This window comes from Ictalurus punctatus, chromosome 14 (genome assembly GCF_001660625.3).
Source record: "Ictalurus punctatus breed USDA103 chromosome 14, Coco_2.0, whole genome shotgun sequence".
Lineage (NCBI taxonomy): Eukaryota > Metazoa > Chordata > Actinopteri > Siluriformes > Ictaluridae > Ictalurus > Ictalurus punctatus.
The window spans coordinates 27,452,473-27,477,540 of NC_030429.2; the positions used below are offsets into that span (position 1 = coordinate 27,452,473).

A 25,068-nucleotide genomic window follows, 5' to 3' on the forward strand; every position below is an offset into this window, starting at 1 on the left:
CAATCATTGCTAAGTGTAAAGTGAGTGAGATATGTAAAGACGATAATTACCTGACACTACATATATAGGAAATTAGTAGGCAATAATGTTTTAATGCTTAATGTTATCCTGTCAATCATTTTGATTCGCTTAACACACTTGTTTTCACACATTTTGTGTTTCATGCACTAAAGCAAAATGAATAATGTTGCCTTTCTAATAAGATCATTATATTTATATGGCCTGTAAAGAGAACGGAGAGCACAATGCAGAACATTCATTTAAATTGACTAACAAAGTGGGTCTCTTAAATACAGATTCACAACAACATTTATTGTTTGGATTTTGTAATAATATTTGGTAAACATATGGTTAAAAAGATGAACCTTAAAGTAGTTTAAATCACAAGAATGTGTTTTTATTGGTTTGGGAGGCTTTTTTGCTTTATTGGGGTAGGGATAGTAGAGAATTGACAAGGCAATATAGGATAGAAGAGTGGGGGTGTGATGGCGAAAATACCCTCTGAGCTGGGAAACGAACCCTTCACTGTAAGAGAGAAGCAGTTGATTTGTCACTTTCTGTACATTTAGACTCAACAAAGAACGAACAAATAAATAGGTTATTTACATGAAGAATGTTCTGTTCAAGATGAGAAGAAACTGTCTCAGTAAATGTGACTGGGTGGACATAACATGGAATGGAGGATAAATGTCCCATTCCACACAACAGGACTGGTACAGCTGTGGAGTGTTTGTCATGCAGGTTGGATTTCTTCATTAAATTGTACGACATAAATAAAAACAAGTTCTTATAATAAACTCTGACAGTTCTTATAAATTTGTGGAGCAGAATGTTGATTTAGTTCAGTCTTGTAAGACCCCTGGAGTGTACCTAGACAACAAACCAGAATGGAGCGGGTAAATTGAGGCTACACAGAGGAAGGTCAGAGCAAACTGTACTTTATGTGGAGGCTCAGGCTCTTCAATGTGTGTTCAATGTAGATTATGTAAATAGTGTATTGAATATGATTTATGGATTTAGATGTGTGTGTTTTGTTTGTTTGTATGTATGGCTGCTGTGGTGAAACAATCTCCCCTGGACAATAAAATAAAAAATAAAAAAACAATAACTTGTCTTATGTAGATGGAAAAATAATTTGTCAGTGCTTTTCCAAATATCCCTTGCCATTTGACTCTAAACTCATCCAAGGAGCACATGGAACATCTGCGATTGACAATGGCAGAGGAACTTCTGAAAGCCTCAGGTCATTTATTTATTGTACAAAAACACCTGTTATTTAGACTATGGTATAAAGTATAGATTTTTATCACAGAAAAACCACACATGTAACTTTTGTAATGGGTGGTGGTGCAAAAACATTTTGGGTGGGTAATATAGCAATGATTATACATTATAACATTTTTATGGCCATTTTATATTCTTTACAAGTGTGCGTTGTGTGTGTGTGTGTGTGTGTGTGTGTGTGTGTGTGTGTGTGTGTGTAAGCGAGTGAGTGAATGAAAGGGGGAGAGAGAGAGAGAGAAACTAATTGATTACTGAGTAATTTGATAAGATTATGATGATATTTTTCAGATCGAATGTCACCGCTGCAGGTGGTTTCATGTGGCACGTCTTTCCATGTCAGAGAAGCAGTTCAACACGGCTCAAAAGGTTGACTGGAACTGCTGTAAATAATATTGAATTCCTTTGGCTCCCATCCACAATCTAAACATCTACATAAATAAATTAAAAGAAAACAAATAAACATGTTTGAAATATTAAAACATTCACATATCATCAGTTCTTTTAATTATTTCATTAATAGGACATCGATTTTTTGAAGAAAACCATTCAATCCAGTACGGGTCATTTTGACCCCCTTTACAGTGAGGGGAAAAAAAGTATTTGATCCCCTGCTGATTTTGTATGTTTGCCCACTGACAAAGAAATGATCAGTCTATAACTTTAATGGTAGTTGTATTTGAACAGTGAGAGACAGAATAACAACAAAAAAAATCCATAAAAACGCATGTAAAAAATTTTATAAATTAATTTGCATTTTAATGAGGGAAAAAAGTATTTGACCCCCTCTCAATCAGAAAGATTTCTGGCTCCCAGGTGTCTTTTATACAGGTAACGAGCTGAGATTAGGAACACACTCTTAAAGGGAGTGCTCCTAATATCAGTTTGTTACCTGTATAAAAGACACCTGTCCACAGAAGCAATCAATCAATCAGATTCCAAACTCTCCACCATGGCCAAGACCAAAGAGCTCTCCAAGGATGTCAGGGACAAGACTGTAGACCTACACAAGTCTGGAATGGGCTACAAGACCAGTGCCAAGCAGCTTGGTGAGAAGGGGACAACAGTTGGTGCGATTATTCGCAAATGGAAGAAGCACAAAAGAACTGTCAATCTCCCTCGGCCTGGGGCTCCATGCAAGATCTCACCTCGTGGAGTTGCATTGATCATGAGAACAGTGAGGAATCAGCCCAGAACTACACGGGAGGATCTTGTCAATGATCTCAAGGCAGCTGGGACCATAGTCACCAAGAAAACAATTGGTAACACACTACGCCGTGAAGGACTGAAATCCTTCAGCGCGCGCAAGGTCCGCTGCTCAAGAAAGCACATATACATGCCCGTCTGAAGTTTGCCAATGAACATCTGAATGATTCAGAGGACAACTGGGTGAAAGTGTTGAGGTCAGATGAGACCAAAATGGAGCTCTTTGGCATCAACTCAACTCGCCATGTTTGGAGGAGGAGGAATGCTGCCTATGACCCCTGGAACACCATCCCCACCGTCAAACATGGAGGTGGAAACATTATGCTTTGGGGGTGTTTTTCTGATAAGGGGACAGGACAACTTCACCGCATCAAAGGGACGATGGACGGGGCCATGTACCGTCAAATCTTGGGTGAAAACCTCCTTCCCTCAGACAGGGCATTGAAAATGGGTCGTGGATGGGTATTCCAGCGTGACAATGACCCAAAACACACGGCCAAGGCAACAAAGGAGTGGCTCAAGAAGAAGCACATTAAGGTCCTGGAGTGGCCTAGCCAGTCTCCAGACCTTAATCCCATAGAAAATCTGTGGAGGGAGCTGAAGGTTCGAGTTGCCAAACGTCAGCCTCGAAACCTTAATGACTTGGAGAAGATCTGCAAAGAGGAGTGGGACAAAATCCCTCCTGAGATGTGTGCAATCCTGGTGGCCAACTACAAGAAACGTCTGACCTCTGTGATTGCCAACAAGGGTTTTTAAACCAAGTACTAAGTCATGTTTTGCAGAGGGGTCAAATACTTATTTCCCTCATTAAAATGCAAATCAATTCATAACATTTTTGACATGCGTTTTTCTGGATTTTTTTGTTGTTATTCTGTCTCTCACTGTTCAAATACAACTACCATTAAAATTATAGACTGATCATTTCTTTGTCAGTGGGCAAACGTACAAAATCAGCAGGGGATCAAATACTTTTTTCCCCTCACTGTATGCATTCGTGTAGGTTTTTTTGGTTCATGCACTGTAGAGTTAAATATCAAAAATCTAAAAAAAAAAATTAAAAAAAGGTGTGCATCAGACCTGACACCTTAATGAATACTATACAGTGGTTTTGTGACTGTAAGTCATTCCATTCAAATGCTATTGATGTTAGAAACGTGTATACCCATGTCGTATGTAACTTTAGAGACGGTCCCTTAATCTGTGAATATCCGCGAATTTCGACCGTCCAACGTCAAGCCAACTTTATTCCAGTAATAAACAGTGTTAGGCAGATTAAGGCTTTTGAGCAGTACACACCGGCTAAGGGGAAGGAGGAAGTGTTGTGCACGAATGCAGAAGAGGGGTAAGCGGGCTGGCCTCGTAGCCAGGCTAAAGGCTAATAACAGATCTATCTTTCCAACACTTTTTCTGGAAATGTCTGCTCTCTTGACAACAAGATGGACTTATTGTGACTCAGAGTGAGGAGAAACAACATACTGGACTGTGTGTATACCAACAGACGGCAAACATACAGAGCGGTGCCCCGCCCCCTCCTGGGCTTCTCTGACCACATTTCCATCCTGCTGGTTCCTGCTCACCGTCCTGTGCTGAAAGACTTTTGGATTGAAACCTTCACTTTGAAACTGGGTCCTGGACTTTTGAACGAACAGGCCACAGACTGTTAAAGTCCACAGCATCTCATGTTCACCTATCATCCTTAAAACCGGCTCCCCTCAGGGATGTGTCCTGAGCCCCCTGCTGTACATGCTATTAACATATGACTGTTCGGCTAAATATCCGGGCAATCATATTGTGAAATTTACTGATGGCACGGCTTCTGGCAGCGTTCCTGAGGAATCTTAACCCATTCCTCATGAGCAGAGGTCTTTTGCAGTCACTGGAGGGTTTTTCACAACCTGCCTTCTCAGAAATCTGCTTGCAGCCATTGATAGCTTCTTTTTCTGCCCTTTCCAGGTATTCCATACATTTTCTACCCCTGGCCAGTTCAGTTATTCCATACATTTTCTACCCCTAGCCAGTTCAGGTATTTCATGTGTTCCAGCTCAAGCACACCTGCTGCAGCTGATGAAGCCCTTGATTAGTATCAGGTGTGTTTGAGACAACACCTGTTCTGTATATTTGTGAGGGTTTCTATTCAGGGGGGTGAATAATTTTGAGACTGGAGAAATCATTATAAGTTGCATTTTCAGTTGAATTTGTGGAAAACACTTGAAGCATTCGTTGTGTTGAACTATTTCAACTGCTTTTGTTTGATTTGTTCATCTGAAATTCAAACTTTTGACAACAAACCTGATTTGCGATGGGGGGTGAATAATTTTGATTGCAACTGTATATAAACATACAGTTTTCTATTATTGTTTATATTTAATTTTATAATTGTTGATTTTATATTCCTTTTCCTTCATTTAGGTTTTACTACAGTAACTAGTATTACATGATTTTATATTGTGAATTGTATCTCTGCAGTGTCCTCAGGTTCCCTAAAATACACTTATAATAATGTTACTGTAAGCATCAGTTTAAGGCTCCATGTGTGAGTCCAGTTCCACAATAACACACAACTCAGAAAGCTAGGCCTCAAAGGGTCAAAAGGGTCACAGTGAGGTCAAAGGGCAAATCCAGGATAAGCTGCTTTAATCATCTGCAAAGTAAATACAGGGAAATATGAGTCATATTTGTGCAGTGAAGGATTTATTTGTACGTGAGCATGTGGATATGCAGGTGTTTATGGAAATCACAAAAACCCTGTAGAACCTGACACCCTGTTTATCCTGCTTGTTCAAAACTCAAATCAACTTCCCTATCAACTGTTCATGAAACATTCACTTGAGGATGATTAGCATAAGAATGAACTCTAGGCAGGGGCGGACTTAGCACTAGGCAATGGTAGGCAATCGCCTTGTAGTCAAGGGCCCCCTAAACATGCAAAATATTTTTAATTATTAATGCTAAATAAAGTATGCTGAAAATTTAAATATCTATGTTAAAACACTGAATAGGGCCCCATTCCTATATTTTGTCTCGGGCCCTGTCACAAAGTGAAGGTGCACAAAGTGTTGCAATGTTAAAAAAAAAAAAGAGAGAGAAACAATTCCAAGTCTTAAGACAGAGTCAAGGCTAAAAAAAAAAAAAAAGGGTAAAAATGTCAGGTAATCGGCAAACTGGGTAAACTGGACAGGACAAAGTCAAGATAAAAACATTAAACAGATCAGGTCAACATTAAAGAGGAAAAACAGGAACAGATCCACAATGCAAATTCTTTCCTAAACCCAACAATGTAATTTGCATTTTTCCTTCCCTCACCCTCATGAGAAAGAGAAAGTAAAAGTTACCTGTAGGCTGTAAACGCTGCAGTCGTTGGTGTTCAGACACGACATAATGGTGGTTGGCAGCAGAGCCTCCTAAACTCAAACTTTTATTTAAATCATACTGAATTAGTAGAAATATTCTCCCACTCCAAGTTAAGGCTCAGTTTTAAATTCTTATCTATGTTTATCTAAATCTGTGGACTGTGATTTGATTAGTTATTTGTTCTACTAGACACCGCTCTGTCGGGAAAACTCACCGAGGGAAAATTGCTCTTTTATACGGAAGCCCTAAGCGACCATGCATTATTACTTTTTTCTTTGTTTTCTCGTGATCTCAACTTAATTTTCCTGTGTACTCGACATCCATCATTCCGAAGTCAATGGGTTTTTGAACAGTTAGTGTGATGGTTCTGGAAAGGGACTTTGAGCCACACTGGGTAGGTACTGCTAAGTGTCGGTTTCTAATGCATAGCAGATTGCGTGAGGTAACATAGGCCTTCAGGAGAGAGTTGAGGTAGGGGGCGCTGTTCCAGACAAGGTCTTGTAGGTGAGCATCAAGGCTTTGAATTTGATACGGGTGGCTACAGGAAGCCAGTGGAGGGAGATGAAGAGGGGTGTGACATGGGTTCTCTTGGGCTGGTTGAAGACGAGGTGTGCTGCAGCATTCTGAATCATCTGAAGGGGTTTGATGGAGCTGCTGGGAGGCCCGAGAGTAGTGAGTTGCAGTAGTCCAGTTTAGAGATAACAAGAGCCTGGACTAGTATCTGTGTAGCCTGTTCGGTACTTACAGGTTCATCTGCGTCATGTGCTCCATTTCATTGAGCAAAATGAGGTTGAAGTGGCACCATCCTTGTGGTTAGAGTGGATCGATGGGGTAGGATTTAGTCCATATGTGTTTTTTTAATAAAATATAAATGATAAACAAGGTCAACTGCATACATATATAAATTAAGCAGGCATTCTTGTTTCTGTCTGGCAGGTATTGTTGTGCTACTGGCCTAATTAATGTCAGGAACATGGTAAAAAAAAAAGTGCCTTCCCAGACAAACAGCTACGGGCAAAATATGAAATCGAAGAAATGAAGAAATCAAATAAACTGTCAGGATCAACAGCGATGGCACCTGAGTGTAAGTAGAGTGTTAAAAAAAAAAGATTAAACTGTTGAATATTTGATTATTTGAAAATGATAGATGATAATCTAAAGAGTACAGGAAGAAGTCAAGGAAGTCTAACACAAGGAAGTCGATTCTTTTAATTTAATTTCATTCATTCCAGATTATTTGCATCTGTTTGGGTGGAGAAGACACTTGTTTTGTAGGCAGCACACGCAGTGGCAAATAGAGATATAAAATGAGTGTGCAGTTTGTCAAATGTGCTGAAACTGCGCACTAATCATATTTAACGACATGAGATTTCATTATGATGAAGTGAATTTATGACCACACACAGGTACATCACACCCTGAATTAAATCCACAGCCAACATAACGGAAGGTCTTTAAAAGATTACATAATAATAATAATAATAATAATAATAATAATAATATGACCTGAAAATAATCTTAAAAACGAAAATAATATAATGTGGGCGGAGTAAAGACAAGCATCAATTTAGGTTTTTCAGCAACGCGCGCAGTGGCAAATATTTCAGTTTGGGGAAAAACACGAAAAGAAATATGTTCATCTAATAAATAAAATATCAGCTCCACTAATAAAAGGGAAATGAATAAAAAGGACCAAAATAAATAAACATTCTGCGTACGTTTTCTCAGAATGGCCGGTTACTATAGAAACTTTAGAAAAAACTTTCAGATGTAGTGAAGCCTCTCACAGATAACCTTCGAAAAGATGTTTCTTTTGTTTGGAATTCTAATTGTCTAATTGCCTTTGATTCTCTCAAAGATCTGTTGTGTAGTTCTCCTGTCCTTGCTGCCCAGATTTCACTAAACCATTTAAACTCGAAGTGATGCCAGTGGAAGCGGTGAGGGTGCTGTAAATTAGAGAGGGAAGGAGATGGGACACCGCTGGTCTTGTGTTTCAGCTTTAAAAAGTAGAAACCGCGGCCATTTAACACTCATTCCACCTGATCATTCTCAGGACTGAATATGAATGTGTAATACAAATATTATCTTTATGATTTGCATTAACACTGCATCTGTTTTGTATGTTGGACAATTATATAAAAGCAGAAATGTTGTTAAATAATGTCCTCTCACTGGCTGTGTATAATTTATTTTTATTTGAAGATATTTGGAGACACTATTATTAAAAAGCCAATCAGACAGAGACAGAATGTACCATGTGATTTACCAGAACAATTTCCTGTAAGTCACGTGGTTCAGTACCTGTTTACACTGTGGCTTGTTTAGAGTTACCCAGTGCAGTCGTGCAGTATTATATTACTGACATACGTACTGCAATAAAAACGGTCACAAAGGACACATTATGCCTCTATTTTTGTCTTTTTAAGATAGAAATAGTCAAAACTACATTCTTTTTGTATCCGAGTGCAAAAGAAGAAGAGGTACAGCTAAAGGTTTTCTCTCAACTCCCTTATTAAACATTAAGCCTTGGTTTAATAAACACTGTGGTGAGTTGATGAAGTAAATAAATACAGAGGCTTTTGTTGTTGCCATAATTCTTTTTGGTAAAGATGAGCGTGTTGGTTCTTCAGCTGCTTTGATAGCTTTCTGATTTTAAAAGCCCTGGTGGTGTATTCTGCATACATTTGGCATGTTTTACATACACACCCATTTACACAGAAACTTGTCCCTCATCAACCTCGAACCTGTTCTACGACTCGTGTAGAGAACGTTCAGTTGTGAGTTCACTGATAAATGAAACAGATTTTACCAGCTCTTATTAAGGACCCGAGGCCTTATATGACCTTAAGCTCTGGATCAGATTTGACTTTAGCCGATGTGATCCTTGCAGTTTATGCTGTTAACATGTGTTATGAGAACACAACTGGTTTTGTCATCATAGTCCCCGTGACATTTTAGGGTAAGAACAGAGGAAGAACAGAGTTTTGAGATCAGTAATGAGCTGAAAATAGAAACAATGGGTTTATGATTCCTTCATTTCTCCTCAGTAAAGGAACAGACCTTTAACTGACTCCTGTTTATTCCAATTCTCCTCCTTTTCCCTCTGTTTTCCAGAAAATGGTTAATACCTATAAAATACAGGTAAATACTTACCTAAATACGCTGAATGATAAAGTCGACTTTCACTGTGAATAAATGTGAAAGGATTTTGATAGAGAATTCTCTTATTACACAGAGCCACTTATAAATATTTATTATAAACACAGGTATGTGATTGCTTTAAAACTATTGTTTGATGATGTGGTTCTGGCTTTTATATTTTACATTCCTGTTTCATGCATGACATTTGAACTCATTATTGTGCTTAGCATTGATGATCAACAGCAGCATAATATCACAATAAAGCCACGCCCTGTGACCTACAGGGTGTAGGGTGATTACAGTACAGGTATCAAACACCAAGTTATAAGTTAGTGACATTTACAGTGCTGTGAAAAAGTATGTGTACATACATATTTATTCATTTATAAATATATAAATTATAATCAGAGGTAACCTTAAACTATCTAATATATTTGAGCTTTCACTGTTGAGAAAGTATTTGCTGATCCTGATTTCTTCTGTTGTTGTTTATATCTCATACTAAATTGTTTTAAATCTTCAAACAAAATACAACAGAAAACAAAAGTAACCTGAGTAAAACACACAATCATTTTTATTTATAAAAAACGGAGGAAATAGAGTCATAGAGCCTTTGAAACAGGTTTGTAACCCTTCCCAGACTGATGTATTTCAATCACCTCCTTCCCCATCATTTCTGGAAATTCTTTCAACCAACTTCATGCTGTTGAAAAAGTTCTATTTAAGTGTAGATGTGATTGAACGGGGTTTGCAGTAATCAGGCGTGGTTGTGTCTAGTCCAGCTGAACCCCATTATGAATGCAGTTTCATAGATTCGGGGAATAAGTAACCACGGAGGCAAATACATTTTCACACAGACCCATTTGGTATTCGATAACTTTTTTGCTTCAATAAAAACATGATCATTTAAAAACTGTATTTTGTTTACACTCAGGTTGCCTTTGTTTTATCTTAGATTTTGTTTTAACTTATAAAACTATTTAGTGTGAGACATACACAAAACAGAAGGCAGCAAATATTTTTTCTCTCTCATAGATTCTACGTAAAACATCTACAGCTTAAAAAAAAAAAAATCAAAAAGGTGGTATTTTCTCCTCCAGCTCAACACAATGACACTTCAAGTCTGTTCTGTTCTGTTGAAAACACGGCTTTTGATCAGACCTCTGCTGGTTAAATGTGTAACTACATCCCAAACAAAAACAAATTCTAAACATATCAGTATTTGTTTAAATTTTAAAACAAGTAATTTGGTAATATTTGTATATAACATATATATTTTAATAATATAAAAAAGACCAGAATCAGGTTCATTTGTGTGTGACGGTATTTATTCAGAGTGAAATGCTGTCACCAAAACCATCTGCCTCACTCTCTCTTACCCGAAAAACCCTCAAACTGTTTTTATTTACTGCTCAATAATTAATTAGTTCATTTTTAACAAAAAAAGCTTCAGTACTGCAGCTTTAACAATATTTAACTGTTTTTGTGAGGATGATTGAAGCTTAAACGCAAACAACTAGAGGGATCAGTTATTATCCAGAACTTATAAAAGTGTAATAAAGTTGTCTATTGATAACTGGGTTAAAAGGTATGAGGTATTGAATATAGAATGCACAGGTTCCCATTGTAGTTCTTTATTTCAGAATTCATCTCAACATGTAGATCAAGGTGTGGTTACTTTAGAAAGAAAAACAACACTATTGAAATCACAGCTCTAATTCTATAAAGAACATTAAGCACTAATATGACTTTCCTGAAATCATAACAGGTAGAATTTTACTCCTTAACAGATAAAGTGCAAATAATTAGAGAAGTTCCAATAATAAGTCTGAATCACACCTCAGAAACACTGACAAACAACTGTCAAGTTACACAAACTAACATCATTATCCATACCATATGCAACAGTAATATTACATAAATATATATCTTTAAAAAAATTTTTTTTTTTATATTCAATTGACAACAAAGTGGTCTGAATACAGAATCAGTTGACTTAATAACTGTGACAAATGACAACAGTGTAATCCTCATATATAAATTAAATTTCAATTTACACTTTGATGCACGCACATAATCAAAGAATATAACTGAAAATCTCTTCACACTGTGCAGTCAATGCATTTACTCTGATTATACAAGGCGCATACCATACTACAATACCACACTATACCATTCTATACAATACCATACTACCTTATACAGGTGTATACAAATTGCCCACAGAACAGCGAGACAGTGATCGGTTAACTCAGTACTTTTAACATCACCATGTTGAAACCATTGAATGGAGGTGAGAATCTCTTCTAAAATGGCTGCCATCATGTCTTTACATGCTCAAAGAGTTCTTTGTGCAACAGATATTTAAGAAATCAGTAGCGCCCTCTGCTGGTCATTCCCTTCATAACAAAAAGAGACAGCAAAGTAAACATGGCAGAGCTCCACTCCAGCTGGGAATATCTGCCTGCCAAATTTCTGAATACACTTCCTGTATTTCCATTTATACTACCAAGTGATGGATCTATTATTTATTTATTTAATTATTATTTATGGCATTTGGCAGATGCCCTTATCCAGAGTGACTTACATTTCTCTAAACTTATACAACTGAGCATTTAAGGGTTAAGGCCCAGCAGTGGCAGTGTGGCAGGGCTGGGATTTGAACTTTGAACCTTCTGAGTTCAAATTTTCACAAATCTTTCAACTGCAATGTTTTCTTCAGAAGCAGGAAGTAGATTGTTTGAAAGGAAATGACCATACACAGCAAATATAAAGATTAAGAACATTCATTAGCTTGAAACACCACAACACATGTGAGGACAAACCCCAGCAGAACCAAGCGGTTACTGTTCCACAGGAGACATCTCAATCCTAAACAAACTGTAAACAAAAACAAACTAATATGTCACTGTACTGTACGAGTATGTGACAATAAACACAAACCACTTCTACAAGCTAAAGCTGTAGACCAGAGCACTTCATCCACTGCCAGGTGGACAAAATGATCAAATTAACCCCGTTTGTGGTTAAATTTACTAAACTAATCCTGTTTAAACTTACTGAGCAGCAGCATGTGACAGAACTGTCATCATTAACCAACATGGAGGTAAAATATGGAGCTGAATTCAGGTTTTGAGCTCGACAGCAAAGGGTTAATAACAGTTTAAGAATGCACATGATGTCCATCTTCTCTTTCAGGAGAGAAACACCTGGTCAACATGTTTAACATGAACTCTGTTTCTCATTAAATCTATTTCTCCTTGTGTGTTCATTAATGTAGAAGTGATCCAGGTTTATCTCCCTATACTCGGGTCCTGTGTACACTAAAACACACAGCGGCTCATCTGCTTTAATAAACGACGCTAAACTCCTAAACTCTACAATTCACAATCAGAAATACTCACCAACACGTCCAGTGAACATCCTTAAATACTTTAAAGACAATATAAAACATATTGTGGATAAAATAAGGATATTTTCGTATCTCAGCCCATGACAGAGCGGCGACAGGCTGTAGGATGACTTCAGGTTTTTAGCATTAAAACACACCTATTATGGATTTGAAACGTGTCTAATTTTGTTTCAAAGTTCTCATATAATAGATTTACATGCATCCGAGGTATAAAAAAAAATAAAATAAATAAATAAATAAAAAAACACTTTAACGTGTTCATAATTTAAATTGCAGCATGACTTTTCCTCCAGTGTCACAAATGACTCATTAAATCAGTGGTGTCCAATCTTATCCGGAAAGGACCGGTTTGGCTGCAGGTTTTCATTCCAAACAAGCAGAGACACATCTGAGGCTATTGAAAGACAAAATGATTAGACAGGTGGAACCAGGTGTGTACAGAAGCCCTAAGCGGCCATGCATCATTATTTTTTTTTCTATTTTTTTTCTCGTGGTCTCGATTTTCCGGTGTACTGGACATCCATCATCCCGAAGTCACTGGGGTTTTTTGGTTAAATGCCTGATTTAAGGTCTGTGCTTAACACAAGCTCAATATATGTTCAGGTTTTATACTTTGCCATAAAATACATCAGTAATACCCCACTCAGGATTAAAAATTATAGTAATAATAATAAAAATAATAAATAAAAAAAATAATAAAAAAAACGGGCTTTGGGAAACGCAGGTCATCAGCGCCTTATAGTGATGGAGTCAGTAAGGGACCGTCTAAAAGGTGCATGACCTGGGCAACTGTACAATATTCTACTAAGTTTATATTCGTCTACTTAATAGGATATCTAACTTATTCCAGTGTTAGGATACAGTATGGATAAAGAATTTTTATAACATATATTATTAATGATATACCTTTTATTTTACACATATAAACTTATTGTGCCATATAAAAATCTTACAGTTGCCCATGTCATGCACTTTTTAGACGGTCCCTTACTGACTCCATTACTATAAGGTGCTGATGACCTGCGTTTCCCAAAGCCTGCTTCCGCTTCCGGGCTTTAACGGGAGAAAATTTTAAAATATTTTCAGTTGTATTGGTTCCATGTTCACTCGATACACATTATTAAGACAATACACATTATGTCCTTTTTGTGTGTTTATTTCTTGAGAAAAAGATGAGAGAAGCTCGAATGTACAGCGAATGTCCGATATAAACCCAACTTTAACACGATGCCCACGGTTTACAAAACCGATGGGTACGGAATACACATGGCTGTTTTTTTTTTTTTTTTTTTAAACCTGACACTAGGGGGGCTCCGTAGTCGAGGGAATCAGGGTGATGCTAACTTCTGGGGTGGTCTACAAGAATACCTCCTCCCTGTAGGATTGACGACTTCAACATTAGTGTCAGACACTTGAGAAGGGGACATCCCTCCCTCTCTTAATGTGGAGATAAAGTCCATCTCTACAGCGGGACATTATTACATTTATGATGAAGATGCCAACGTCCATGTAACACCAGACCCACTCCTTGGTGTATCCAAGATGGCGGCGCACACAGTTGCTGCGGCTCACGGCTCTCCTTTTCAGTGCTCTTTTTCGTTGTTTTTGTATTATTTCTTTATTATTTGTTTGAGCATTATCGGTTCCACGAACATCCGCTATACAAGTCAGAACCTTATGGATATTGGGGATCAACACCGCATACCTATTACGAGAATGTTTCATCACACGCACAACATCCCAGACGACATAGCGAGATTGCCGGGCTCTCCGTGGATTGTTGTCGGGTCCAGAAGGCGGCGCAGACGGCGGAGGGAAAGGAAGCAAAAGCGGGGATGCAGGTCCGGTATTATGCTAAGGCTAAGAAAACAACCACACAAGCCACCTTTACCGAGCCTGTTTCTCTCCAATGCCAGATCCCTAGTGAATAAAATCGACAACTTGGAATTACAACTAGCTGGAAATCGCTACGTTCGCGACTGCTGTGTTTTGATTATTACTGAAACCTGGCTTCATCCGAGGATACCCGATGCTAGCATGCAGCTAGCAGGTCGTACTATGCTTCGCTGGGACAGGACTGAGGACTCCGGTAAGAGCAGAGCAGAGCAGAGCAGAGCAGAGGGGGGGGGGCTCTGTATGTATGTGCATGAGAATTGGTGTAACAACGGAACAATGATAGACAAACATTGTTCCCCTGACCTCGAGTACATGTCCGTAAGATGTCGGCCCTTTTTTCTACCGAGAGAGCTAACAGTGGTGATTATCACGGCTGTGTATATTCCACCTGATGCCAATGTGAACACGGCGCTCTCTCTCCTGTTGAGCACCATAAACGAGCAGCAGCGGGCTTACCCCAACGGTGTTCACATAATTGCAGGGACTTTAATAAGGCGAACTTGAAGACTGTACTCCCGAAATTCTATCAACATGTTAAGTGTTTTACTAGAGGGGAGAACACTTTGGATCATGTTTACTCCAACATTAAGCACGCGTATAGAGCCATACCTCTCCCCCACCTCGGCCAATCAGACCATCTCTCCCTCCTGCTCTCCCCTGCCTACACCCCCCTCAGACGCAGTGTCAAGACCACTATAAAGACTATTACCACCTGGCCTGATGATGCATTCTGCAAACTACAGGACTGCTTCGAACAGACAGACTGGGATTTGTTTGAACATCAAGAGCTAGAAACATTAACAGGAACGGTACTGGACTACATCAAGTTCTGTATCGGAAATGTGACTGTGGGAAAAAACATCCGGGTTTTCCAAAACCAGAAACCATGGATGACCAAACAGGTCCGCACACTACTCAAAGCCCGCGACGCTGCCTTCAGGTCTGGTAATAGAGCTCTGTACAGAGCTGCCCGTGCCAACCTGAAAGGCGGTATTAAGGAAGCTAAGGCGGCCTATAAGAGGAGCATAGAGTCCCACCTGTCCAGCAAAAATAAACGGGAGGTGTGGCAGGGCATACAGAACATCACGAACTACAGAGGCCGTGAGGCGACAACAGGAGACCTGAGTGCGATTCTGGCAGAAGAGCTAAATTGCTTCTTTGCTCGCTTTGAAACATCACAACAACAGCACTCATCTGCTCCAGCCCCACCTCCACCCTCATCTGGCCCCCGTACCAGTCCAGCCCTGCCTCCATCCCCTTCTGGTTCCTGCACCACTCTACTTACTGTGAGGGAACACGATGTTAGACGGATGTTTCTGGCAGTGAACCCCAGGAAGGCTGCTGGCCCAGACGGTGTACCTGGTAACGTGCTCAGATCATGTGCCCACCAGCTTGCCCACATCTTTACCAGAATTTTCAATCTCTCCCTGGCCCAAGCAGTCATCCCGTCCAGCCTAAAATCAGCCACAATCATTCCAGTGCCAAAGAAGTCGCCCACCACTAGCCTGAATGATTATCATCCTGTAGCCCTCACTCCAGTTATCATGAAGTGCTTTGAGAGATTGGTTCTTCAGCACATCAAGGACTACCTCCCCCCAGATTTCGATCCTTTTCAATTTGCTTATCGTGCAAACAGATCCACAGAGGATGCTATCGCCGTAGCTGTCCACTACGTGTTGAGACATCTTGAGCAGCAACAGAGCTACGTACGGATGCTTTTTGTGGATTACAGTTCGGCTTTTAATACAATAATTCCGGACATTCTCGTCACCAAATTGGTCACCCTTGGTCTCCCCCGCCTCACGTGTGCCTGGATAAAGGACTTTCTGACCAACCGGTTCCAGACAGTGAGACTCGGGCCCCACCTCTCCTCCACTCGCACGTTGAGCACAGGTTCTCCACAGGGCTGTGTGTTGAGCCCCCTCCTGTACTGTCTCTACAACAATAATCTTATCATCAAGTTTGCTGACGACACCACAGTGGTCGGACTTATCTCAAAAGGAGAGGAGGCAGCCTACAGAGAGGAAGTCCTAAACTTGGCAGCCTGGTGTTCAAAGAACAACCTGACTCTAAACACCAAGAAAACCAAGGAACTTATTGTAGACTTCAGAAAACACAACACGGAGCTGGCCCCCCTCTTCATCAATGGGGAGTGTGTAGAGAAGGTCCACACCATCCGGTTTCTTGGCGTCCTTATCTCTGCAAACATCTCCTGGACGGACAACATCACAGCGGTCATCAAGAAGGCTCAAACGCGGCTACACTTCCTGAGGGTTCTCAGGAAGTACAATCTGGACTCCAATCTGCTGCTGATCTTCTACCGCTCGTCCGTCGAGAGCTTGCTGACATACTGTATCACGGTGTGGTATGGTAGCTGCACCGCAGCAGACAGGGAGAGGCTTCAGAGGGTAGTAAGAGCAGCACAGAAGATCATTGGCTGCCCTCTCCCCTCCCTGATGGATATTTCCACTTCCCGTTGCCTCAGCAGAGGAAAAACTATCATTAAGGACAGTTCTCACCCTGGCTTTGATCTGTTCAATCTGTTGCCCTCAGGGAGACGTTACAGGTGCATCAAAACAAGGACTAGTAGATTTAAGAATAGTTTCCTCCCAAAAGCTATTACCATGATAAACAAACACATGTACTGAGTCCACAGCATATGTATATATTGTCTCAAAACTGTGCATTTCATAGTACCTCCGCCATCCACCCTAATATCTATCTATCGTGCATATATCTTGCATATATTGTATATCTTGTTTATTTATTTTGTTTATTTATCTTATTTATTTATCTGTGTATTATCTGTTTATTCTTCTTGTGTATTGAATGTATATGTTTGCACGGAACAAAAAGGAGTGGCTCTTAATTTCATTGTACATATGTATAGTGACAATAAAAGGCATTCATTCATCATTCATTCATTCATTTATGATTTGCATTAACACTGCATCTGTTTTGTATGTTGGAAAATTATATAAAAGCAGAAATGTTGTTAAATAATGTCCTCTCACTGGCTGTGTATAATTTATTTTTATTTGAAGATATTTTGAGACACTATTATTAAAAAGCCAATCAGACAGAGAGACAGAATGTACCATGTGATTTACCAGAACAATTTCCTGTAAGTCACGTGGTTCAGTACCTGTTTACACTGTGGCTTGTTTAGAGTTACCCAGTGCAGTCGTGCAGTATTATATTACTGACATACGTACTGCAATAAAAACGGTCACAAAGGACACATTATGCCTCTATTTTTGTCTTTTTAAGATAGAAATAGTCAAAACTACATTCTTTTTGTATCCGAGTGCAAAAGAAGAAGAGGTACAGCTAAAGGTTTTCTCTCAACTCCCTTATTAAACATTAAGCCTTGGTTTAATAAACACTGTGGTGAGTTGATGAAGTAAATAAATACAGAGGCTTTTGTTGTTGCCATAATTCTTTTTGGTAAAGATGAGCGTGTTGGTTCTTCAGCTGCTTTGATAACTTTCTGATTTTAAAAGCCCCTGGTGGTGTATTTTGCATACATTTGGCATGTTTTACATACACACCCATTTACACAGAAACTTGTCCCTCATCAACCTCGAACCTGTTCTACGACTCGTGTAGAGAACGTTCAGTTGCGAGTTCACTGATAAATGAAACAGATTTTACCAGCTCTTATTAAGGACCCGAGGCCTTATATGACCTTAAGCTCTGGATCAGATTTGACTTTAGCCGATGTGATCCTTGCAGTTTATGCTGTTAACATGTGTTATGAGAACACAACTGGTTTTGTCATCATAGTCCCCGTGACATTTTAGGGTTAGAACAGAGGAAGAACAGAGTTTTGAGATCAGTAATGTACTGAAAATAGAAGCAATGGGGTTTATGATTCCTTCATTTCTCCGCAGTAAAGGAATAGACCTTTAACTGACTCCTGTTTATTCCAATTCTCCTCCTTTTCCCTCTGTTTTCCAGAAAATGGTTAATACCTATAAAATACAGGTAAATACTTACCTAAATACGCTTAATGATAAAGTCGACTTTCACTGTGAATAAATGTGAAAGGATTTTGATAGAGAATTCTCTTATTACACAGAGCCACTTATAAATATTTATTATAAACACAGGTATGTGATTGCTTTAAAACTATTGTTTGATGATGTGGTTCTGGCTTTTATATTTTACATTCCTGTTTCATGCATGACATTTGAACTCATTGTGCTTAGCATTGATGATCAACAGCAGCATAATATCACAATAAAGCCATGCCCTGTGACCTACCGGGTGTAGGGTGATTACAGTACAGTATCAAACACCAAGTAATAAGTTAGTGACATTTACAGTGCAGTGAAAAAGTATGTATACATTTATTAATTTATAAATTATATTTTGAGTTAACCTTAAACTGTCTAGTATATTTGAGATTTCACTGTTGTAAAAAAGTATTTGCTGATCCTGATTTCTTCTGTTGTTGTGAATATCTCATAGGGATGTCACAATACCAAAAATCTAGGACTCGGTACCAATACCACCAAAAGTACATGATACCAAAGTCGATACCACAGTGTGGTTTAAATAAATAAATTGTACAAATAAAATTAAAAACTCCTGGAGGGCATCCTTCTCTGGCTGATACTGGCAAAAAAGAGAGACAGGGGGATATTTTAGTTATCAAACACTGTCTGACAATGAATAATAACAAGTGCTAAGGAGCACGCTTAAACGCACATGCATACAATTGTATACAATTAATATAAATACAATTCCATACCATACCAGACAGGTGTATACAAATGGCCCACAGAACAATGAGACAGTGATCGGTTTACTCAATACTTTTAACATCACCGTGTTGAAACCATTACATGGAGGTGAGAATCTCTTCTAAAATAGCTGCCATCATGTCTTCACATGCTCAAAGAGTTCTTTGTGTAACAGATATTTAAGAAGAATGCTTGAATAAACGACGCTAAACTCCTAAACTCTACAATTCACAATCAGAAATACTCACCAACACGTCCAGTAAACATCCTTAAATACTTTAAAGACAATATAAAACATAGTGTGTGGATAAAATAAGGATATTTTCCTACCTCAGCCCATGACAGAGCGGCAACAGGCTTTGGGATGACCAGGTGTGTGTGTGTTTTTTTTTTAAGCAGTAATGCTAACTTCATCTTTGGTTGTAATAACGGTTGGCAAACCAACTTAAGGTGCATTACCGCCTCCTACTGGACTGGAGTGTGGGCAGCAGATTGGCACGGACAAAAACCCCGATAATAATTACAATAACAATAAAAAAATTAAAAATAAAATAATAATAATAATAATAATAATAATAATAATAATAATAATAATAATAATAATAATAATAATAAACTATATATTAGATATTCATACTAAATTAATAAAGTCTAACTTATCCAAGTATTTTGTAGATAATTTATTAGGGGACGGTGTATTTTCCCAGATGTTTTTCCCAGCAAGTTCTTTAGTGTCATGTTTTGTTTTCCAATCTGCATCTCTAGCTCAGTTCTTTCCTCCTCATATCTTTTGCAGTCTAACAGAATGTGTTTTCTGTCTCTTGTGTATTGCAGTGTGTGCAGAGTCCAGTGGGGTGTTTTCCTGTTCTGTGTAATGTTAGATTTAAGTCAGTGTGATCTATTCTAAGACTCGTAATTATCATCTCTTCCTCTCTCCTTTCCTTTATAATGGTTTTAATCTCTGCTCAACTTCATGGTATTTTTATTTCATCTGTTTCATGCTTTATCGATATTTTTGCCAGTACATCTACAGTTTCATTTCCTTCTACCCCTACATGTTCTGCTAACGCCCCCAACTGTAGAGAACTCTTTTCAGGAGAAAGTTGCAGATGACGAGTGAAGAATGAAACTTTTTTTTTAATACAAATGGTGCCTTTTTTTTCAGAATATAAAACAATAAACGTATTTCTTAATTTAAGTCTTTATTGAGGTTCACTTAAAAAATTGGAGCATTGAATTTAAATGTGTACATTAAATGTGTACATTGTTCCTGTTAATATAATTACAAAAGTATGGAAACTCAAAGAAAAACAACAGCAGTGAGATGATCATGGTTGTACATGACACTTTTGACACACTGCAGTGTTGAAACAGTTAATTAAGGTTTGTATGAAAATATCCAAGCTACATAATTTCTGTGACTCTTTATTACAGTTTTGAAGCTATTTTGATCAGTCTGAATGAAATATATGGCAACCACTGATCTCAAATCTGTTTGGATCTATACTGTCTGATTCAATAAGTTTGGGCTGAGCACCAGTAGTTCATATTTCTGCCAGTACATCTACAGTTTCATTTCCTTCTTCCCCTACATGTTCTGCTAACGCCCCCAACTGTAGAGAACTCTTTTCAGGAGAAAGTTGCAGATGACGAGTGAAGATTGACACTTTTCTGAATAGAAATGGTGCTTTTTTCAGAATAGTAAACAATAAACTTATTTCTTAATTTAAGTCTTTTTCAAGGTTCACTGAAAACATTGGAGCATTGAATTTAAATGTGTACATTAAATGTGTACATTGTTCCCTGTTAATATAATTACAAACTCAAAGAAAAAAAAACATGTGGATGTAATAAGTTTGATTTATATACAACTTTGATCAATACTAAACGATTTATTATTTAAATATTAATAATCATTTGATTTGGTTTCCATTTTGTCTTTTAGTCAGTATATTATAAGAAATATAAACAATCCCATCAATACATTGAACACCTTAAAAGAAAGGTACAAGGTTTCCAAATGTTGAAGAAATGGTGAAGCAATAAATTGATTTTTTTAAGTTAATATGTGAAAGTTGTACGCATGCAGAATGGTATGAGGTGTTATCCCATTTTTCTTTGCCCAGGAGTGTACGGCTGTAGACAGTTTATTATGATTTGCAGCAGAATATCTGATATGAACATGGGACTGCAGACTGACTGCACTTATTTTTAATCCGGGTGAACACTGTGTGATTTTTAATAGTCCTTTGTGACTGCTGCTTGTCAGACTGTACGAACACGATCCCCGCTGCACTGTGAGCCATGTCACACTGTAGGATCTCAGTTCTCATTAATGTCAGACTGTACAAGACGTGAAAAACCGACGCACACAATAAGACTCATACGGAGTAGGAGAAGTCACACTACAGGACTGTGCCTCAAATCTTCTGACACTGCCAGAATTTAATCAGAGGGAAAATCTGATCACAACGGTCATTAATCTGCTGTCGGGGAACACGTCAAACTACCGATCAAAGACTACAGATTTTGGCCCAGGATTATAGGAATCTTTTAGGATTCTCAAAATTAGTTTCAGACATTTATTCATTTATTCATCAGACGACTAAATCATGGCCAAAATCGTACAGTGTGAACCGGCTTAAGTATTTATACTCCGCTGTTGCTTATAAATCCAAACATTTCTGCATATTGCAGCTAAATATCAGTTAAAACAATATGATTTAATATTTATTCTGCTAGCATGGATCTGTCCCTCTTCTGACATACGCTCAGGGTCTTATTGTGCTAAAATGTTTTTCCTTCAGCCTGCTAGGATGTTCATGTTAGCATTGTTGGTGGATCGTGTAAAGAAAATAAACTGATAAAATGATGAATGTGCTCGGATCTGTACGCACCGTCTAAGAAGAGCACCGGTGATGTGAGCAGATTATTGGACTGACAAAATACAGAACAGGATGTAGGACCGTGTGGCTAAAACCAGATGTGAAACAGCAGCACTTGTCCTCAGAGCGCTGGAGGGAGTGTGTGAGAAATGGCCAAACTCCTGTCTACATTTCTTCTACAGATGCTGTTTGGTGAGTGAATACACACATTAGCAGATGATCAGATAGTAAACTATAAAAGACTGTTATTAGCCGCTGTAGCTGTGAAAGTGTGAGTAATGTTCAGGACTCTGAATGTATTAATGCACTATAGCTGGTTTGGACAGTGATGATGAATCTGCTCTCTTGTTGTTCCTTCAGGTTTCTTTACACCGTGTCTCCTTGAGATCGCTTCAACTGATCATTTATCTGTCCCTCCTGGAGAGATCATCACCCTGCTCTGTAACATCACTAATTATTCTGAGATATCGTGGTATCGACTGAGATCTGAGGAGGTGAATCTGCTGATATCTGCTGAGAAATCTAAGCTGAAGAAAACCTTTTCCCTCAGTTATAATGTGAACAAGAGTCACTTTGATATGACAGAAAGCAGCAGTTCAGTCAGTTTAGTGATTATTGGAGTTAGAGAGACAGATCTGGGATTTTATTTCTGTGGAGGTCGAAACAGAACGACACACATTCAGTTTGGGAAATTCATCAGACTGGACTTTACAGGTGGGTGCCAATACTTTATTCAGTCTGATTATTGCTATTTAATTTCGTTTTAGTTCGTGTGTTTATTTTTCATAATATTATTGATATCTTGTGTATTATTTCAAGGATTATTTTTATGAACAAACAGTAAAATCTCGCGCACCTGACACTCCAGACTTTTTAAAGTTCTGCTAATCTGGACATTATTTCCTCTCTTGCGTCGTTTTCTTCAAGGGTTCTTTATTTTGTTCAGCCACACTTTAAAGAGCAGTGTTGAGAATGTTGTTGAACTGTGAGGAGATCAGTTCAGTGTGGAGGAGAAAAGTGTTTCAAATAGTGACTCATGTCCCACATTCATGACTGAGAGAAACCTTAATAAAAGAAAAATATAAGGAGATATCAGTACAGATGTGGTGAGCTGAAACTACTGTGATGATTAATAAAGCAGAAAAGAAAACACTTTTCTCTCGGTTGTTGTTGTTGTTGTTTATTGTTACACAGTGTATAAGTGACGGCCTGGTCGTTGTGTGTTTAACACTAAATTAAAGTTATAAAAGATATCAGAATGTCATCTGATACACTTTCCTCTCAGATACTTTACTGATATCTCTGTGTTCCTCTGTGTTTCAGCTGATCAGCATCATGAGACTGATCGTTCAGACACACAGCAGTCTGTAGGTCCTGCACTCTGTGGAATTATTATTATAATCCTATCATGTGTGTGTGCGGTCTTTGTTTCAATAAGCATCATCTGCTCCTCTCTGTACTGTTCCACGCTACAAGGTGAGAACTTACAGCCTGAAGACCAACATTTACACCGTTCACCCTGTCACACACACTTCCCTTTATTTATGACACTTCCTGTTGTTCCAGGCCGTACAGCAGCCCTTATACACTAGTGCAGAATGAATGTGTAATGAAAACGTTAGTGACTGTAAAAAGCTGTGTAGTGAAATCTGTGTGTTTGACACTTTTGAGATTGTCGTCTTTGTCTATGTTAAATTCTCTTATTTTTCAGATAAGTGTTCTTCCACTGGGGACTCAAACGAGAAGGTACCAGAAAAACGCTGAAATGATGAAATGTAGTTGATGGAAGTCAGCGCTGAGATCATGTCACTATTAAAGCAGACTAATAACGTCACATTATCAGATGTTTCTCTCTGCAGGAAGTGGACCTGCACCTGTCTGATTTGACCTCTGTGACCTACACAAGTGTCTCATGACGGCCCAGAAATCATCAGCAGCATGAGGATCAGAATCAGCAGAGAACCTGCTACGATCCCATCGACCTCGCATACATCAAGTACTCTCTAATAATCCGTGTGGTCTGAAGATTAATGACTTCCTGTTCTGCCCCCAAAAGCATGTTATCTGGGTGATTCCCCAACTGTGCCGTCATTCAGCTCTCGTAACCCTTAAACTTCAATTTTTAAATAATTGTTCAACAATGAATCGAGGAAAACGTTCATTTAACTATTCAAAAATGTCTTGACTTCAAACAACAACAACAACAACAAAATATTTACAAGGACTCTTTGGTACATTTTGCTCTTAAAAGAGTTCCAAGGTTAAAAGTAGTGATGTTAAAGCTTCATGAAGAGTTGAAGCATTAAACCAGATGTGTTGAAGATGTTTGTTTCTTTGGGCTATAAGTGCACACTAGAGCTCTAGTGGTCAAAAGACTTTAGTCCTGTGTAACATGTAACACTGCACTGTGTGTACAGGCCAATACGAAGTACATGACTGATATAATCAATATCAAATAAATGAATTCCTGAAGGTGAATTACTGTGTTTATTTTACTCCAGACAAAAGCCCAAAGCTTTATATAAACACATGTGAAACGTGGACAGAGACGTGCTGCAGCTTCCTGCTTTTATTTCTGTCTTTTTTTTTTTTTTTTTAAATAAACCTTATAAGGAGTATTTTAATTAAATATATATTTAGGAAGCGCAGTTGTTTAACAGGAGCATTAGTTTCAAAATGTCCCCGTACTAGCAAGTAACTTTTAAAAAAAAATGTTTTAATAATGTTACAAAAGATATATCTAAAATGTACACACACACACACACACACACACACACACACACACACACACACACACAGGTTGTTGTGAAGAAATGTTTACCTGTGATTAAAATGTACTTTACCTTTGTACACAGATTTGAATAATGTGATATCAGTGAGACAGAATCAGCACTGCAATCCTGGAATCAGACATTAAATAGTTTAATATAAAGGCTTGTGATGTAAATAAAGTGTTAAAGTATTGATGTGATTTATCTTTACTGTATGTTAGAGGTGTAGACTACAGTAATACAGGAGTGTAGCACATGTACAGTATTATTTTGCTGCCACCTACTGGACGGAGTGAATTTATTCAGTGTGTAAACGGTTAAAGAATATAAAAGACATTGTCTATTTAATTAGAGAGGAGATTATCATAGATGATGTA

The 25,068-nt window shown here is 38.3% G+C and overlaps 2 protein-coding genes and 1 long non-coding RNA gene across 37 annotated transcripts in view; 1 reads left to right on the forward strand and 2 right to left on the reverse strand.

The window, feature by feature from the left end:
• Positions 1-25,068, reverse strand: part of LOC108274794 (uncharacterized) — a 588,939-nt gene that overhangs the window by 459,432 nt on the left and 104,439 nt on the right. The window lies entirely within an intron of this gene.
• Positions 1-25,068, reverse strand: part of LOC108261135 (uncharacterized) — a 278,821-nt gene that overhangs the window by 188,137 nt on the left and 65,616 nt on the right. The gene's annotated exons all lie outside the window — the stretch shown is intronic.
• On the forward strand, positions 21,011-24,398 carry LOC128634933 (uncharacterized). Of its 2 annotated transcripts, XM_053685879.1 has the most exons (5): positions 21,012-22,112; positions 22,281-22,634; positions 23,244-23,396; positions 23,632-23,666; positions 23,780-24,398. In XM_053685879.1, exons 1-5 carry the CDS (start codon positions 22,070-22,072, stop codon positions 23,834-23,836), a joined length of 642 nt encoding a protein of 213 aa, XP_053541854.1. In that variant the 5' UTR covers positions 21,012-22,069; the 3' UTR covers positions 23,837-24,398. The 2 variants fall into 2 exon arrangements, with proteins under 2 accessions (XP_053541853.1, XP_053541854.1); XM_053685878.1 differs by lacking the exons at positions 23,632-23,666; positions 23,780-24,398 and having other exon boundaries at positions 21,011-22,112; positions 23,244-23,568.

Excerpts from the sequence above, each read along its gene's own strand:
- LOC128634933 (XM_053685878.1), top strand. The coding sequence starts at position 22,070 with ATGGCCAAACTCCTGTCTACATTTCTTCTACAGATGCTGTTTG. Across the intron at positions 22,113-22,280 it reads TCTTCTACAGATGCTGTTTG|GTTTCTTTACACCGTGTCTC; the intron begins GTGAGTGAATAC and ends TTGTTCCTTCAG. Across the intron at positions 22,635-23,243 it reads CATCAGACTGGACTTTACAG|CTGATCAGCATCATGAGACT; the intron begins GTGGGTGCCAAT and ends TCTGTGTTTCAG.